Genomic DNA, 16,236 nt, shown 5'->3' on the forward strand with positions numbered 1-16,236 from the left:
CTCGCTAGAGTGACTGGAGAATCTGAGGCTGCAGCAGAGGCCGGGGTTGGGGAGGGTCTATCTCAAAACTCACAGAACTTAGGACTTGGAAGAGATGTTGGAGGCTGCCACTAACCGTCTTGTGAATCCATTCTCTAGTCTCCCTGAGGAGGAGATCCTGAGCTGAGCCACCTGCAGCAGAGCAATTAAATGGCAGCTTTAAAGTATCATAGAAGAGAGTAGGGCTGTGGGAGTGAGAAATAAGAAAAACAGCCAACCTGTTGATTATGAGTTAACTCAGATTGAAACTTATTTTGACCAGAATTATTCAAGAACTTTAGTGGGGCTTTGGGCTAAATTACCTAGTTCTGATTCTGACTGGATTCTCATAGGACTCTACCTCATTTCCTATTTGTTCAGCAGAGTTAACTAAATTTACAGCATATCCAGCATGGTTGTACTCCCTCAGTGTCATATAATCTATCGCAATGTGCTGTAAAAGGAGGGAGAGATGTGAACTTGAAGGTACAATTGCCCAAGTTTGTTTTGGGAGATGGATTTTCCTCGTGCTGATTGTGGTAATGCCCTAACCCCGTGACCTTTCCCTATAAGCTGTGCTCCTTTGAGCTGTACACTGTCCACCTAAGGCCTAGCACAGGACAGGGCTAGAGTGTAGCAGGGTCACACAGGTGGTACTCAGTCACTCAGTTCACATGGGGATGGTTGTGGAATCAACTCAAGTCTTGCTGGGGTGCTGCAGAGCTGTAGGGAAGAGACATTAGTGGTACAGTAGTTGATTCTGAATATGGAAAGCTTCCCAGGTTTGTACAAGGTCTGACCTCCATGGTAATGACACATTTTGAGTAGGTGTTTTATTAGTTACCAAATAAATCACAAACTTAGTGGTTTAAAGTAACATACATTTATTATTTCATAGTTTCTATAGGTCAGGGGTTCAGGCACAATTTTGATGGTTTCTTTACTTGAAACCCTTCAAGGCTACATTCAAATTTTTGGCCAGGGCTGGGTTCTCATCTAAAGGCCTGACTGGGGAAGGATCTGCTTCCAGGCTCACTTATATTATTGGCAGAATTTTGGTTCCTCGAGGGTTGTAGGCCTGAGGGGCTCCAATCATTAGCTGTTAGCTGGAGGTTGCCCTTAGTTCCTTGCCACATTAGCCTCCGAAACGTGGCAGGCTTCTTCATTAGGGTGAACAAGGATGAGAGTGCCAGTGGGATGGAAGTTACAGTCTTAGGTAGTCTAATCACAGAAGTGACATCTCATCTCCTTTGCCATTTTCCGTTGGTTAGAAACAAGTCACTAGGCCAGCCCCTATGGAGGTGAGTCACACAGAGGCATGACTACCAGAAGGGAGACATCATTGCATCACTGGACAGGTCTTAGAATCTGTCTGCCACAGTGTTCAGTAAGAGGGAGAAAGTGAAATCCTGTGTACAAGAGGCAGTATTACAAAGTGATTAAGTATGCTGATGTTGAAGTTACAGATCTGGACTTTACTCTCAGCTCTGACAAAACAGCCTCCCAGCTGGCATCCCTGCTTCTCCCTCTAGCCCCTCTCCAATCCATCCTGCACAGTCATCAGCTCGATCATTTGAAAATTCAAATCTGCCTCACTCTTGACACTTCCTAACCACTGGAGCTGGAGAGCAGTGATTCAGAGAGAAACCGGTTTCTTCTCAATAAGATGTACTCCCCACACTGGCCACCGGGCGGTGCCATTGCTCTTTCCTGGTTAAGCCACTTAACCACACTTAGGGAAGGCTAGTGACAATGTGAGGTGATTTTGGATGCAGCCCCTCAGAATGGGATTATCCACAGTAGTCACTTTTCATTCACCCACCCATCTGTCCACCCAATAATTTCATAGGTATTAAGCATCTTCTAGGTTCCAGGTTTTGGCGGAGAGCACCCCAGAATGAGACTCACTCTGGTGGGGGGAGAAACACAAGCCAACAACTATAATAAGAAGGGCTGTGACGGGTATGCATGGACTGTTGTGCAGCACCAGGGAGAGGGGCCTTACTTAGCTTGGAGAATCCAGGAAGACTTCTTGGAGGAGCTGATGCCTGCTTGGGTTTTGAAAAACAAACAAGAATTAGATCTTTCTTAGAGCTATATAAAACAATGGTCTGACGAGGGATAACATCTTAGATGTGATGAAGTGTGGCATTTTGAAAGTAAGTAGATTGTTAAAAGATTGTGGGGGTGTGACTGAGAGGAAAGAATCTTAGATAATGCTTGAGCTTCTAGCTTAAGTGTCTCAGTGAATGGTGAAAAGTATGGTGGAGGAAGACATGCCTGATATTTTCCAGAATAATTAGTGATCTCTGCTTCAATAATCCACCTTGGCCCTTCCCAGGTTCACAGGGTGTGAGCAACAGCTGACTGTAGCTCCCTTTCTCTGCCCTGGAGGTCTGGAAGGAGGGAAAGAGAACTTGCTTGTGTCTTTCCTTCTCAAGTTATTCTCAGTCAGTCCACATTGAGGGTATTGGTATTGTAGATACAAAGATGATAAATACTGTCTAGTGAGCTTTTATTTTGCCAGGTATATCCATGGCCTCATTTAGTCTGCACATAAGCCACTGTCTGTGAGGTATATCACATTTCTATTCTACAATGCAGGAACAGCTCAGAGATTCAGAAGCCCATGGTTTTATGCACACAGAAAGTAGTGGAGGTCAGATTCACACACAGTCCTGTTTGACTCAAGTCTAACCATTAATCTTAATCTTATTTGGGCAAATTAAGGCAGTCCTATGTGGAGCTGTAAATGACAAGAGTGATAGAATGAGTATTGAGATACTGTAGGAGTAGTTCACTTGAGAGTAGTGATAGGCATGCAGAGGATGGATATCGAAACGCAGAGATGTTGGTAACTTACCTAAGTTCCGACAACTCATAAGCAATTGAGCCCATACCTCTGGCATTAAAACCTATGGGCAAACCCCCCACAGTGCAGAAGGTAGGGTTCATTCCTTCCCTTCAGGAGCTGGAGCTTAGGAGGAAGGAGCTACACAGGCCTGGAGAAAATATATTTCTGTAGTCTTAAGCAGCATTTGGTCCAACCAACTACTCCCTACTTCTTCATTTGGATTTGGAGAAATATCATCTCTGCCCTTCTACTTCACTCAATGCACCTTCTCTGTCTTCTGACCCTCGTCTTCCTGACACTTCCACTCTGGGGCCACGTCCTTGGCCCTCTCTTCCTTCTCTCTACCAGGTGACCCAATTCATTCCCAAGGCTTAAGTGCCATCCATGTGCTGCTGACTCACACTCAGGTCTACAGCTCTGATTTGTCCCCAAGTTTCATGCATGCTTGTTTGTCTAACAGCCTTACTTGACATGTCCACTTGCCTCATAGTCATTACAAATTTAATGTGTCCAAACCTAAGCTCGAGCGAGTTCCCCCAAAAAACCTGTTTCACCACCAGTTCTCTGTTGCCATCACCACCTGTCTCATGCTGTTGTGAGCCTGAAACCTAAGTCATCCTTGATTCTGTGTGTTCTTCCCATGCCAGTCAGCAAGTCTTCTCGGCTCTGCCTTCAACATGTCCCAAACATGACTGCTGCTCACCACCTCCACCCTCCTGCCTTAGTCCAGGCCACCAACACCTCTAGCCTGGACGAGTGCGGCAGCCTCCTAGGTTGTCTCCCCACTTCCATTCCAGCCTCCGTCAGGCCATCTCCACAGAGACCATCAGCATCATCTTTTAAAACTGTATGTCAGATCATAACACCTCTGTTTAAAAACATCACAAGGAGGCCATGTGCGGTGGCTCATGCCTGTAATCCTAGCACTCTGGGAGGCCGAGGCAGGCAGATTGCTCAAGGTCAGGAGTTTGAAACCAGCCTGAGCAAGAGCGAGACCCCGTCTCTACTATAAATAGAAAGAAATTAATTGGCCAACTAATATATATAGAAAAAATTAGTCGGGCATGGTGGCGCATGCCTGTAGTCCCAGCTACTTGGGAGGCTGAGGCAGAAGGATCGCTTGAGCCCAGGAGTTTGAGGTTGCTGTGAGCTAGGCTGATACCACGGCACTCACTCTAGCCTGGGCAACAAAGCGAGACTTTGTCTCAAAAAAAAAAAAAAAAATCACAAGGATTTCTCATTACACTTAGAATAAATCCAGACTTCTCGCCAAGGTTCTATGTATGTGATCTTCCGCTCTCAGGACTCACCATGTTCCTGCTACACTGACTTTGTTGTACTCCCGTACGCCAAGCTCGTTCCTGCATCAGGGCCTTTGTGTTTGCTGTCCCATCTGTTGGGAACATTGCCCCAAAGTTCTTTGTATGTTTGTGTCTTGTCATCATTTAGATCCCTACTCAAATATCACTCGCCTGATTACCCTGTCAGAAATACCAACTCTTCCCACGTTAAAATAACTTCTGACCCTGCTTTGTTTTCCATATCACTTACCACAACCAGAAATGATTTATTTCTTGCTTCCCTCCCATACTTAAGTGTAAGTTCTGTGAGGACAGAGGCTCTGTCTTGTTTACTGCTGTAGCTCCAGCACCTAAGATAGTGCCTGGCACATAATAAATACTTTAATAGTGAGCAGACAAAGGGATGGACATCTGTAGCTCTGCACTTACATCCTGCAAAGGAGCTAACAGAAATATAATGTGAGTCACATGTGTGATTTAAACATTTCTAGTAGCTACATTAAAAAAGTAAAAAGAAACAAGTGAAATTAACTTTAATAATACATTTTATCTAACCCAGTATATCCAAACTATTAGCATTTCAACAAATAATACTAAAAAATTATTAGTTATTTTATATTCTTTTTTTTAAACTAAGAATCCGAACTCCGGTATGTATTTTGTACTTACCAGTACATCTGAATTCAGACTAGCCATGTTTCAATGCTCAATACCCACTTATAGCTAGTGACTACCATGTTAGCACAGGCGAAGGTAGCCTAACTTACTGTTCTTGTTCTCCACTTCCCGTGATAGCTAGAATAGGAGGAAGCTAGAAACTTCTGGCAGAAGAGGTGGAAAGTCTTTCTCAGCTACTGTGCTTGCTTTCAATCTTCTGAAGGAAGCTTTTGGATATGTCTAGGCTAACAGATGTGGATCATATCCTTAGAATAAAAATAATTAAGCTTCTGCTCTGTGCTAAGCACTTCATATAATCTCATTTAATTCTCACAACAATTCCATTTTACAGATTAGGAAACAGGTTCAGAAAAACAAAGTAACATGTTCAAGTTTAAACATCTGATAAATGTTAGAGATGGAATGTAAACTTGGTTTAAAGTTATGCTACAGCTGTGTTTTGTTTGTTTTGTTTTGTTTTGTTTTTAGAGACGGGGTCTTACTGTGTTGCCCAGGCTGGGGGCAGTGGCTATTCACTGCATCCTTGAACTCCTAACCTCAGGCAGTCCTCCCACTCGAGCCTCTGAGTAGCTGGGGGTAGTGGGTGCACCACTGTTCCTGGCCCATTATGCCTGAGTTTTTAGTTTGCCACTTTAATGGGCCTCACGGCAGGGAGAAATAAAGAGCAGCACATGGATCATAGAAGCTGGCGTGACTCTTGGGCTGGGACTTGTGGCACACCTTTTGTTGCCTGTGTCCTGGTTCTCCCTCCGAGTTTCTCAGACACCCAGGTCTGACTTTAGTGTCAGGCTATTTTCAGGTCTCAGCTCTACTAATTATTGTGGTGTACTGATCTGATTCCCTGTTTCCTCTTCTGTAGAATGGGAAAGCTCACACTAGCCTCAGGGAAGTTGAGAGGTTCCAGAAAGTGGGGTGATGGCTTGTCTGTCCAGCATGTAATGCGCCTGCTGCTGTAGCCACTCAGGACGCACGAGGTCCTCTGCTCCTCTTTCCCTTGCTGGTGGCTAGAACAGGCAAAGTGTCACTTGACCGCCTAGCTGCAGCCCATCCCTTTGCACTTTCTCCTGAGCCTATTGCTGCTCCAGTTAGCACTAGGGTGGGCCGGAGCATGTGGGGCAGGGTTAGAACTGGTGCCTGAAATCCTACCCAGTGCTAAAAAGTGTCTTTCTGTAGCACCCTATCCATCCAACTGCCACATACAGTCACCGCCAGGATGCTCTTCCTGCCTCCCTCTCCCTGCTCTCACACCTTGGGATTCCATGTCACGCTGCTCCTGTCTCGCCTGTCTTCCCATTCCCTTGTTGCTCTGGCCTCTTCTCCTGCAGTGTCACAGATCCTTCCTCCACAGTGGCTACCAGAACAATCTTTGTGAAACAACCTGACCCTATCACTTCCCTTCTTATCTTTAGGATTGAGTCCCAATTCCCTAGCTTGTCATTCATCCAACAAACGTTACCGTACCCCTAAGCCATTCTTGCAGGCACAAACAGCCGCGAAGCAAACGTGCAGACGGCCCTGCGCGTGGAGCTTGCATTCTGGGGGCCCTGCACCGTCTGCGCCCCGCATCCCTTTACAGCCCCCTCCAAGGCACTTCCAGCCCGACCCTCGACCCTCCGAAGTGGGGACTGCGCAGAGCAGATGCCCACGATGGCTCTGGCCTCTCCACCTGCCGAGCCTTCCCAGGCCCACGGAAACTTCGCCCACACTGTAGACCCGCAGCCCCTCCCTGCTCTCGGGGATTGTGAGCTAAGAGCCAGGGTAAGACACCTGGGTCGCGAGCGGCGCCCCCTCACCTGGGCCGGCCCCAGCACCGCACAGGAGGCGGGGAAGCAGTGCGGGCCTTCCGCCTCCATCTAGGCATGTCTTGTCCCCAGGTGAGCGTCCGCGGCGGCGCGGGAGGGCGAGGAATGCCCCTCCCAGGTGCTGTCAGCGACCCGCCCGGGCTCCACAGGTCGGCCTGGGCAGCGGCGGGACAGCCTGGGTGGGGCGGGGGGAGCTCTGGTGTCGCCGGTCCAGGGCGGCGCTGTGCCCAAGGTGGGTGTCTGGCCTCTAGGAAGACGACGGGGGTGGGGCCGGGGAGGGGAGGGCTGCGTTTCAGCGCCGGCTGGCAAGCGCGCCGGGATCATTTCCACTTGTCGGCTTTGCTAGAGTCCTAACTCTCCCTCCTCCCGCAGGCCACACTGTCACAACGCCTGGCCTTCCTCCTCGCTCACGTCTTTCTCCCCCACTCACCAGTCTCATGGCTGGTCTCTTCTCCAGCTTGTCCCCTCCAAGCCACCGCCCAGACCCCGCACATCCAACCGAGACACTGCTGCCTTACTGACACCGCGCTGCCCTCCCTCAGGCTGCAGTTCAAGGTCACACCTGCACGTCCACCACCCGTGGTCTCCCTGCCAATGTCGCCTTCAGTCACCGCTCTCTCCCCTGGAACCCAGCCCCCTCATCGTGCTTTTGCACCTGCAAGTCCCTTGGCCAAGAGTGCCCCCCACCCCCAGGCCCCCACCTTTGTTAGTCCTTAGAGACTGGTGAAGGGCACCCCAGACTTGGTCTCTCCTTTGCACCCACAGCAGCTGGGCATACATAACCCGCCCCTGCACACAGCTGCCTCTCTCGCCTCTTTAGGGTACAGGCCAGGTCTTGTTCTTCTCTCAGTCCCTGGAACACGCAAGTCCTGGCACAGATCAGCCATCAGAAAAAAAAATGTTTTTAAATGAGTAAATGGAAGATCATAGAATGGGGGAGCTGCTGGGTGTGTTGAAGGGGATGGATGGATTATTGAGCGTTCATCTGAGAAAGCTTCTTGGAGGCCACACTGAACAGGGTTAGATGCAGGGTGGATGGAATTTGATGCAGCGAGTGGACTGCAGGGAAGCACCTGAGAGATGTGCTGTATTGATTTAATAAACATGGAACCACTTCTGTCACCAGGCCCCATGCTGTGCCCAAGGGACCTCAGTCTGCACTCAAGTTGCACCCCCTACAGTAAAGGAAGAAGACAAGGTAGGTGATGCCGAAACAGAGTGCCAAGTGTCACATGGTGAGCGCAAGGAGATGTGAGCAGGCAGAGAAGGAGCACTTAACAGGCCCCAGGGGGGGTTGTCAGCGAGGCTTCCCAGGGGAACACCACCCAACCCCAGACCAAAGGGAGGTCCCAAGAAGAGGGCAAGGGGACCAAGAGAGCCAGCTGGAGAGCTGAGCAGGGCTGGTTACCATCTGCCATCCTGAGGGTGTTCAAGAAGCTGGGGAGGGACAGGGCTGCACAAAGCCTCAGCTCTGACCACTCCTCTGAGAACTCGCCCCCCCCCCACCCAGCAGGCAGAGCCCCTCTTCTGTGCTCCCTTAGTAGCCTGGTCACTTCTTTTCTATGCAGGGCTGGATCCCCTGCTAGGCTGTGTTCCTTAGTCTTCATCTCCTCTGTGTCCCAAATCTTGCTCCTGACCAGGTGTTTGCTGAATGAGTGGATTGTCCCTCATTTCTGTGGATTTCGACAGTCCTTACTGGCCATCCTTTCACACCTGACACCTGTGCATTCTGCAAATGGCATTTACTTGAGAAAGAGGAGACCCAGTTCAAATCCTGGCTCCACTGAACAAGTTGCTTAAGTATTCCAAAACCTCAGTTTCCCCATCTGTAAGATGAGGTGCTGCTATGAATAGAGTCTAAGTCCTCACAGGCATGCATGGGCCGCCCTTCCCTAGATTGGCTGTGAGTTCTGGGAAGGCAGGGACCAAGGGTTGTCCCAGCGCCCCGCTCAGGCTGAGCTCACCACCAATGCAGTGTTCAGTCGTGGTGGTTTGTAGGCAGCAGAGTATAGAGGAAAGGGCACTTAAGGCAAAGTAAGTCTTGTTCTGCCACTTCTGGTGTGGCCTAGAGCTGGGTTCTTCCCACCTCTGAGTCTCCTTTGCCTTGCCTGGGAAGTAGGGATGAGAACCCTTGCCTGACACAGCTCACAGGGCAATGGAAATCTGAGATCTGAAAATGCTTTGTGAATGGAGGAGATAATGAAAGAGCTAATACAGTAGACAGTTGATCACTAATTACAAATGAACCCGCTGTGAAGTAGCACAGATGCGGCAATGCCTGGCAGACTCTGGGGCTCTGCTGGCAGGCAGGTGGTGGTGCCAGGCAGATCCACATACAGCCGGGAGGGATGTCTGTGCCATGGGGCCAGGGTGAGGTCAGAGAGGGAGTGGAAACTGTGCTGTGTTGGTCCACCTGTTTTGCTGTTGAGCTTTTCCAAGACACTCTGCCTTCAGCACCTTCATCTTTACTTCTGCATCTCCTCCGTCTACCCCGTCTCCCTTAGTCCTGCTGATGAAATAGAATGTGTGTATATGTATTTGTGAGTGCGTGTGTGTGTGTATTTGTGATGAAGTCTAGGAGAACGGGAGCTTCCGGGTCCCTGGGAGTCTCTTTTGGGACTCCTTAACCTTGAGAACGCCTTGCTCCTCTCTCTTGGGCTCCAGGTCAGGGCACCAGTTCCTTCCTGAGCCATGCCAAGTGCTGCCCCCAGAGGAATGAACTTTACTGGAAAAATGTTATCAATGCCTTGTCCCTGGTCAACATGGTCCTGGGTCTCTTCTCCATCTTCTGCTGCTTTAGCAGGTAAGTCTGGGGCCCAGCAAGCTCTGAGCCAGGAGCTGGAGCCAGTGGCAAGAGGGGCAGGGAGGGGGAATCCAGAGAGCCAGGCACTGAGACAAAGATCAGCGGGTGGTCAGGGGAAAGTGCAGAGGCTTAGGAGTCAGTCGCTCCCCCAAATGATGTGTAACCTCAGTGCGGTCGCATCCCTGAGCCTCAGTTTCTCCTTTTGTAAAACGAGGACCTTACATTATGATCTCTATAGTTGTTTCCAGCTATGGCAGTATAGAATGGATAGAATAGATTTTCTCTCTCTCTCTCTCTCTTTTTATTTTTTTAGAAAATCAGGAGATTATGTTCTGCTAGCATTTATGCAATCCTTGGGTAGGCTACTGTTCATATTTTCTAATTTTTATTTTATTTATTTATTTATTTTTGAGCCAGTCTCACTCTGTTGCCTGAGCTAGAGTGCCGTGGCGTCAGCCTAACTCACAGCAACCTCAAACTCCTGGGTTCAAGCAATCCTTCTGCCTCAGTCTCCAGAGTAGCTGGGACTGCAGGCATGCGCCACCATGCCCAGCTAATTTTTTTTTTTATATTTTTAGTTGGCCAATTAATTTCTTTCTATTTTTAGTAGAGATGGAGGTCTCACTCTCAGTCAGGCTCGTTTCGAACTCCTGACTTTGAGCTATTCTCCTGCCTCGACCTCCCAGAGTGCTAGGATTACAGGTCTGAGCCACCGTGCCTGGCCCATATTTTCTAATTTTTAAATTAGAATATATAGCTTGGTAGAATATTTGAAATCAGCACTGTTCTGGAAAGTCTGAGACACATACATATATGTGCCCCCAAAAGTTGTAAGCAAATTATATTTCTATAAATTGAGCCATATTTTAATCATGGCTTTCAGTCAAGGGCCTCTGGGAAATCAGCCATTTAAAGATAAATCCATTGTAATGCAATAACATCTTCCTAATCTACTCGATTCTCTGTGCCCATCGGCAAGTGACTTCTCTCTGGATCTATTTCTCATCCATAAAATAAGATGACTTTACCTGATGATGTTTAAGCTCCCTTCCAGCTTGACATTTTTATGATTCTCTAAGTATGGGTTTTCAGAGTCTAATATAATAGGGCACACCTGCAGCAGAAATCTCTATTCTCTTAGTTCAGCCTAATTTTCTGGGAGTGTAGTTCTTCTGCTGTGATGGTGGGCTCAGTATTATTTAGCCTCAGTCTCCCTTAGATACACAGGTCTGGGTCTAAACAGAGGAAATGCTGTGGTTGTCTGGGGACAGCTGGGGTTTAGGGTCAGGCTGTTTGCTTCTACTGGGCCACCTAAGCATTGCGATCAGGGTGTAGACTTGGGAATGGGCCTCCAAGGGCAGGTTTGCTTGGGACTGAGGTGGCTGCTTTCAGAGGGACCTGCGACCATCTGCTGGACAGAGGCACAGACTCAAGAATGTGGGGTCTTGGCCGGGCGCGGTAGCTCACGCCTATAATCCTAACACTCTGGGAGGCCGAGGCGGGGGGGGGGGGGGGGGGGGGGCGGGGGATTGCTCAAGGTCAGGAGTTCAAAACCAGCCTGAACAAGAGCGAGACCCCATCTCTACTATAAATAGAAAGAAATTAATTGGTCAACTAATATATATAGAAAAAATTAGCCGGGCATGGTGTCACATGCCTGTAGTCCCAGCTACTCGGGAGGCTGAGGCAGAAGAATTGCTTGAGCTCAGGAGATTGAGGTTGCTGTGAGCTAGGCTGATGCCATGGCACTCACTCTAGCCTGGGCAACAAAGTGAAACTCTGTCTCAAAAAAAAAAAAAAAAAAGAATGTGGGGTCTGAAGGAGCTCTTGGAAATCAATTAGAGCATCAAAACACATGATACAGGCTGGGTCCAGTAGCTCACACCTGTAATCCCAGTACCTTGGGAGGCTGAGGTGGGATGATCACTTGAGGCCAGGAGTTTGAGGCCAGCCTGGGCAACATAATGAGAGCCCAGCTTTACAAAAAATAGGAAAAAATTAGCCAGGTGTGGTGGCATGCACCCACAGTCTCCACTAGTCAGGAGGCTGAGGCAGGAGGATCACTTGAGCACAAGAGATTCAGGTTGCAGGCAGCTATCATGATGCCACTGCACTCTAGCCTGGGCAACAGAGTGAGACCCTATCTCAAAAAAAAAAAAAGGCCGGGCGCGGTGGCTCACGCCTGTAATCCTAGTACTCTGGGAGGCCGAGGCAGGCAGATTGCTCAAGGTCAGGAGTTCAAAACCAGCCTGAGCGAGACCCCGTCTCTACCATAAAAATAGAAAGAAATTAATTGGCCAACTAATATATATATATATATAAATCAGCCGGGCATGGTGGCGCATGCCTGTAGTCCCAGCTACTCGGGAGGCTGAGGCAGGAGGATCGCTTGAGCCCAGGAGTTTGAGGTTGCTGTGAGCTTGGCTGATGCCACGGCACTCACTCTAGCCTAGGCAAGAAAGCGAGACTCTGTCTCAAAAAAAAAAAAAAAAAAAAAAAGAGAGAGAGAGATAAAAGCTGGTAGAACTGCCAGGAGAAATTGATGAAGTCATTATCATAGTTGGAGATTTCAACACTCCTCTATCAGTCACTGACAGATCTAACAGGCAGAAAATCAGCAGGGACATAGCTGAATTCAACAGCTCCATCAATCAGCGGGATGCATTTGACGTCTATAGTCTACGCTGAGCAACAGCAGAATACACATTATTCTCAAGCTCATTTGGAACATTTGCTAAGACAAACCATATTCTGGGCCATAAAACACACCTGAACAAATTTAAATGAATAGAAATCATACAAAGTGTGTTCTCCTACCATATGGAATTAAACTAGAAATCAATAACAGAAAGATGGCAGGAAAATTCTGAAATATTTGCAGATTAAACAAAACACTTCTAAATGATACATGATAAAAAGAAGAATTCTCACAGGAGAGTAAACATATTTTGAACTAAAAGAAAATGAAAATACAACTTATCAAAATTTATGGGCTGGGCCAGGTAACTCACACCTGTAATCCTAGCACTCTGGGAGGCCCAGGAAGGAGGACTTGCTTGAGCTCAAGAGTTGGAGACCAGCCTGAGCAAAAGTGAGACCCTGTCTCTGCTAAAAAAAAATAGAAAAAATGAGCCAGATGTGGTAGCATTCACCTGTAGTCCCAGCTACTTGGGAGGCTGAAGCAGGAGAATCTCTCAGCCCAGGAGTTTGAGGTTGCTGTGAGCTATGATGATACCACTGTACTGTAGCCGGGGTGACAGAGCAAGACTCTGTTTCAAAAAAAGAAAAATTTATGGAATGCAGGGAAAGCAGTGCTTGGGGGAAAATTTATAGCAATAGTATATTAGAAAAGAAGAAAGATCTAAAATCAGTAATGTAGGCTTTCACTTCAGGAAACTAGAAGAAGAACAAACTAAATCCAAAGCAAGTAGGAAAAAAAAGAAGAAATAAAAATTAAATTAGCAATCAAAGAAATCAAAAATAGGAAATTAATAGAGAAAATGAAACCAAAAGCTGGTTCTTTAAGATCAATAAAATTGATATACCTCTAGCCAGGCTAACCAAGAAAAAAAGAGAGAAAACATAAATGACCAATATCAGAAATGAAAGAAGAGCCATCACTACTGATCCTATGGACATTGAAAGGGTAATAAAGGAATACTATGAACAACTCTCTGCCCATAAAGATAATAGCTTAGATGAAAAGGATCAATTCCTTAAAAGACATAAGCTACCAAAACTCATATAAGGAGAAGCAGATCATCTGAATAGGTTTATATCTATTAAAGAAATCATTTAGCACAAACCCCTCATTTGACATGTGGAGGAACAGAGGCCTGGAGAGGCAGGTGGTGATTTATCTTAGAATTCACAGGGAGATGGTGGCAGAGGCCAGGCTGGAACTAAGACCCCTGTGCCGTCAAAAATGTCTGGTATTTAGAGTTGGAAGGGACCTTAGTGATTACCTAGGGGGTTCAGGACACCCCTTCAAGACTGTGGGTTAAGAGTATGTGAGGGATATAGGCGTGTGTGTGTGTGTGTGTGTGTGTGTGTGGTTTGGTGTGTAAAACAGTATATACCCGAAAGGTTGTGAGGGTGAGGGCGTGCAGGGGTGTGTGTATGCGGGCAAGTGTGGGAAGTGCATTCATGGATGGGGCAGTGGAGTGGCTGTCCAGGGGACACCATGAAAGAGCTGTCCTGTTGGGGGCTGCTGGTTTGCATTGTAGGAAATCCCACTGTGCCTCCTGGATGATTCTGGTCGGCTTCCTGGTAGACATAACCATCAGGACAATGACCAGACACGTCAGCATCTGTTCCAGATCGGGTGAGTCCAGGCCCCAGCCCCCCATCCCTGCCCCCACGAGCATCTGTCTCAGGTCACCCCTCCATCCTCCAGCATCCTGCAGCCCTTGCCCTCATCAGTCACCCTCTCCTGTTCACATCCTCTGAGAGCGGCAGATACATCCTGGAGCAGGAGTTAGGGAGCCCCACCGTCCAGCCCCAGCTCAGCTCCCCCGCTAGCTATCTCACTGCCGATGGGCCAGTCCTTGTCCTGCCTCTCAGTCTCCTTACCTGCCCCGCCCCCTCTTCTGGGCCGATCCAGGTACTGCAGTGGGAATGTTGGGGGGAGGAGATGAAAAACTACCCCAAGCAGAGCAGCCGCTTTAGAATATAGGAAAATGTTTCCAGGTAAGATTTCGCTTGAAAAAAAGGGCTCCACTGCTCATCAACCTGCATCCGATTGTGGTGCAACCCTTGCATGTGAAGGGCTGGGAAAGGAAGACCTGGAGAGAGAACGACTCGCTCAAGGCCACAGAATTGGTCTGAGGCCGAGCCGGGAGGAGACTCCAGTCTACTGGGAAGCAGCTATTGCTCTCTGGGACCCCCCAAACCCACTTGTCACTGCTGCAGCTCCCTCATGGGGTGGGGGTTAAGGTGCAAGATTTAGGAGTGTAAGTTCTTCTAACCTTGGGCCCTCTGGGGCAGGAGCTGAGCTGAATGACTTTGCTGTCTTCACCACCTTTGGCCTGGCCTCAGCCCTGCTCCTAGGTGCGAACGGGCTTCTAAACGGGTTGCTAACAATCATCTATGTGTCAGCTACTTCTCTCCGTCTGTGCTTTTATTCAACTGGTGAGTGGAATCCAGGTAGCCTTAGGACCGAGGGCAGGGGACCACCACGAACGGGGAAAGGCTGTCAGATGGCAGGAGCCTGGGTGTAGTAACTGATTCCTTTTCTGGAGTCCCTCTTCCTTCCCTCTTCTATGCCCCATGCCCCATGCCCACTGGAGGCTGGAGGCTGCATTTGCAGAGCCCTGGTCTGGGAGGCAGGGGCCCTCATTTCTTGGAGCAGCTGTACCTCCTCTCACTGCGTGACCCGTGACCTTGGTATGAAACACATCAATTCTAGAGGTGGACTCTAGAACCGGAGGTTGTACTCCTGTTCCCCCCAGACAGACAGAGAAACCATGCTCTGGGGAAGGCAGTTGCCTTAGCTAACGTCACAAACTGAGGGAGATCAGGTGCAGCACAGGGCTTAGACTAGCAGATCTGAAAGGACCCTTCCAGCAGAGACTTCCCATGAGCCAGGGCACACCCCTGGTCCTAGCTGGTTGCCTGCTTTCCCTTGGAAACCCAATGCGAAACCCACGCATCATCTGTTTATGAATAAATGATTTGTGGTCTGCCACTGCCCCTGGGTTTAAGGGAATTTTGTATGCTGGGTAGGGGAAGACCCAAAAGAGAGAGGGGCTTGCTTCACTTAGGTCTCTTACAGCAGAGGAAGCAGCTAATCCCCAGTTTTCTTCCCCTGACAGGAGTTCCCTTAGCATACAAGGGGCTACCCTGCCCCTATGCTTCCTGTGTTTTGGCTTCCATGTCTCTTCTGACCAAAGGCAACACATTCATTCTCTGCTGCATGGCCTCACTCATGGTGCTGTTCATGATGGACCAGAGCTACTACCCGCATGATGCAATCCTGGAGTCTGACAACTGGAAAAAAGTGGTTTATGTGGGAGGTGAGTAGAAATGTCACTCTTGGGTTATCACTGCTGTGCACAGCCACCTGTACCTCCCCTCGGCCTTCCCTATTGCCCTTACCCTGCTTTATTTTTCCCCATAGAATTGATCATCATCTCACATAATATATACTTGATGGGTTTTTAAAAAATTGTCTATAAACACTAAATTTACCCCCAACAGAGGACTTTTATTCATACTATAATCCCCAGTGCCAATAACTGTGCCAGTCACATAGTAGATGCTTAGTATTTGTTGTCTATTAATGAGTTCGACAGAAATTTAGGGAGCACCGACCATGTTCTGGATACTCGGACTCAGATTGGTAAACTGCACAAACAGTCCCTGCCTCAGAACTTACAGTTTATTATCAGGGGAGACAGACACCAAACAAATCATGGCAGAAATAACTAGAAACACATACTTTTGATGTACGTATTTTTTTTGTCTGCCTCTTTGGCGCTGTGAATGAAAAACAAAGGGTGGGAGAGTCGAGGGTGGAAAGCCTGCAAGCCAGCTTCTTAGACTGCAGTGTCTGCATTTGCTCTTCTTTCAGGTGTCATCATGCTGTTATTCTCCCCACTCTCTATAATGGCTTTCTACTACCTGGTGTGGTCACTCTCCTACATCTTCCTACCAGAGGCTCTGTGGGGCAAGGCAGCCTGTCTGAGGTAACGGCACCGAGGAAGCTAAGCAGCTCAACCAACTCCCACCGGCCTCTGCGGGTTCGCGTCAGCACCTATACTCACTAAAGCTTTCCTTGTA

General features: G+C 48.3%; 1 protein-coding gene and 1 long non-coding RNA gene across 3 annotated transcripts; one reads left to right on the forward strand and one right to left on the reverse strand.

Moving 5' to 3' along the window:
• Nucleotides 1–1,978: 1,978 nt before the first annotated feature.
• Nucleotides 1,979–4,471, reverse strand: LOC109731298 (uncharacterized). The gene is made up of 4 exons (XR_012914718.1): nt 4,424–4,471; nt 4,183–4,265; nt 2,299–2,414; nt 1,979–2,066 (listed from the first exon to the last, which is right to left on the reverse strand). It is a non-coding gene; the product is annotated as an uncharacterized LOC109731298 (long non-coding RNA).
• A 2,145-nt stretch (nt 4,472–6,616) lies between these two features.
• TMEM269 (transmembrane protein 269) lies at nt 6,617–16,236 on the forward strand. Of its 2 annotated transcripts, none has more exons than XM_075997304.1 (7): nt 6,617–6,725; nt 7,780–7,851; nt 9,318–9,456; nt 13,683–13,780; nt 14,443–14,586; nt 15,270–15,470; nt 16,028–16,236. In XM_075997304.1, the coding sequence occupies exons 2-7, from the start codon at nt 7,785–7,787 to the stop codon at nt 16,144–16,146; spliced, it is 768 nt and encodes a 255-aa protein (XP_075853419.1). In that variant the 5' UTR covers nt 6,617–6,725; nt 7,780–7,784; the 3' UTR covers nt 16,147–16,236. The 2 variants fall into 2 exon arrangements, with proteins under 2 accessions (XP_075853419.1, XP_075853427.1); XM_075997312.1 differs by having other exon boundaries at nt 14,494–14,586.

The sequence above is a fragment of the Microcebus murinus genome, chromosome 2, assembly GCF_040939455.1.
Source record: "Microcebus murinus isolate Inina chromosome 2, M.murinus_Inina_mat1.0, whole genome shotgun sequence".
NCBI lineage: Eukaryota > Metazoa > Chordata > Mammalia > Primates > Cheirogaleidae > Microcebus > Microcebus murinus.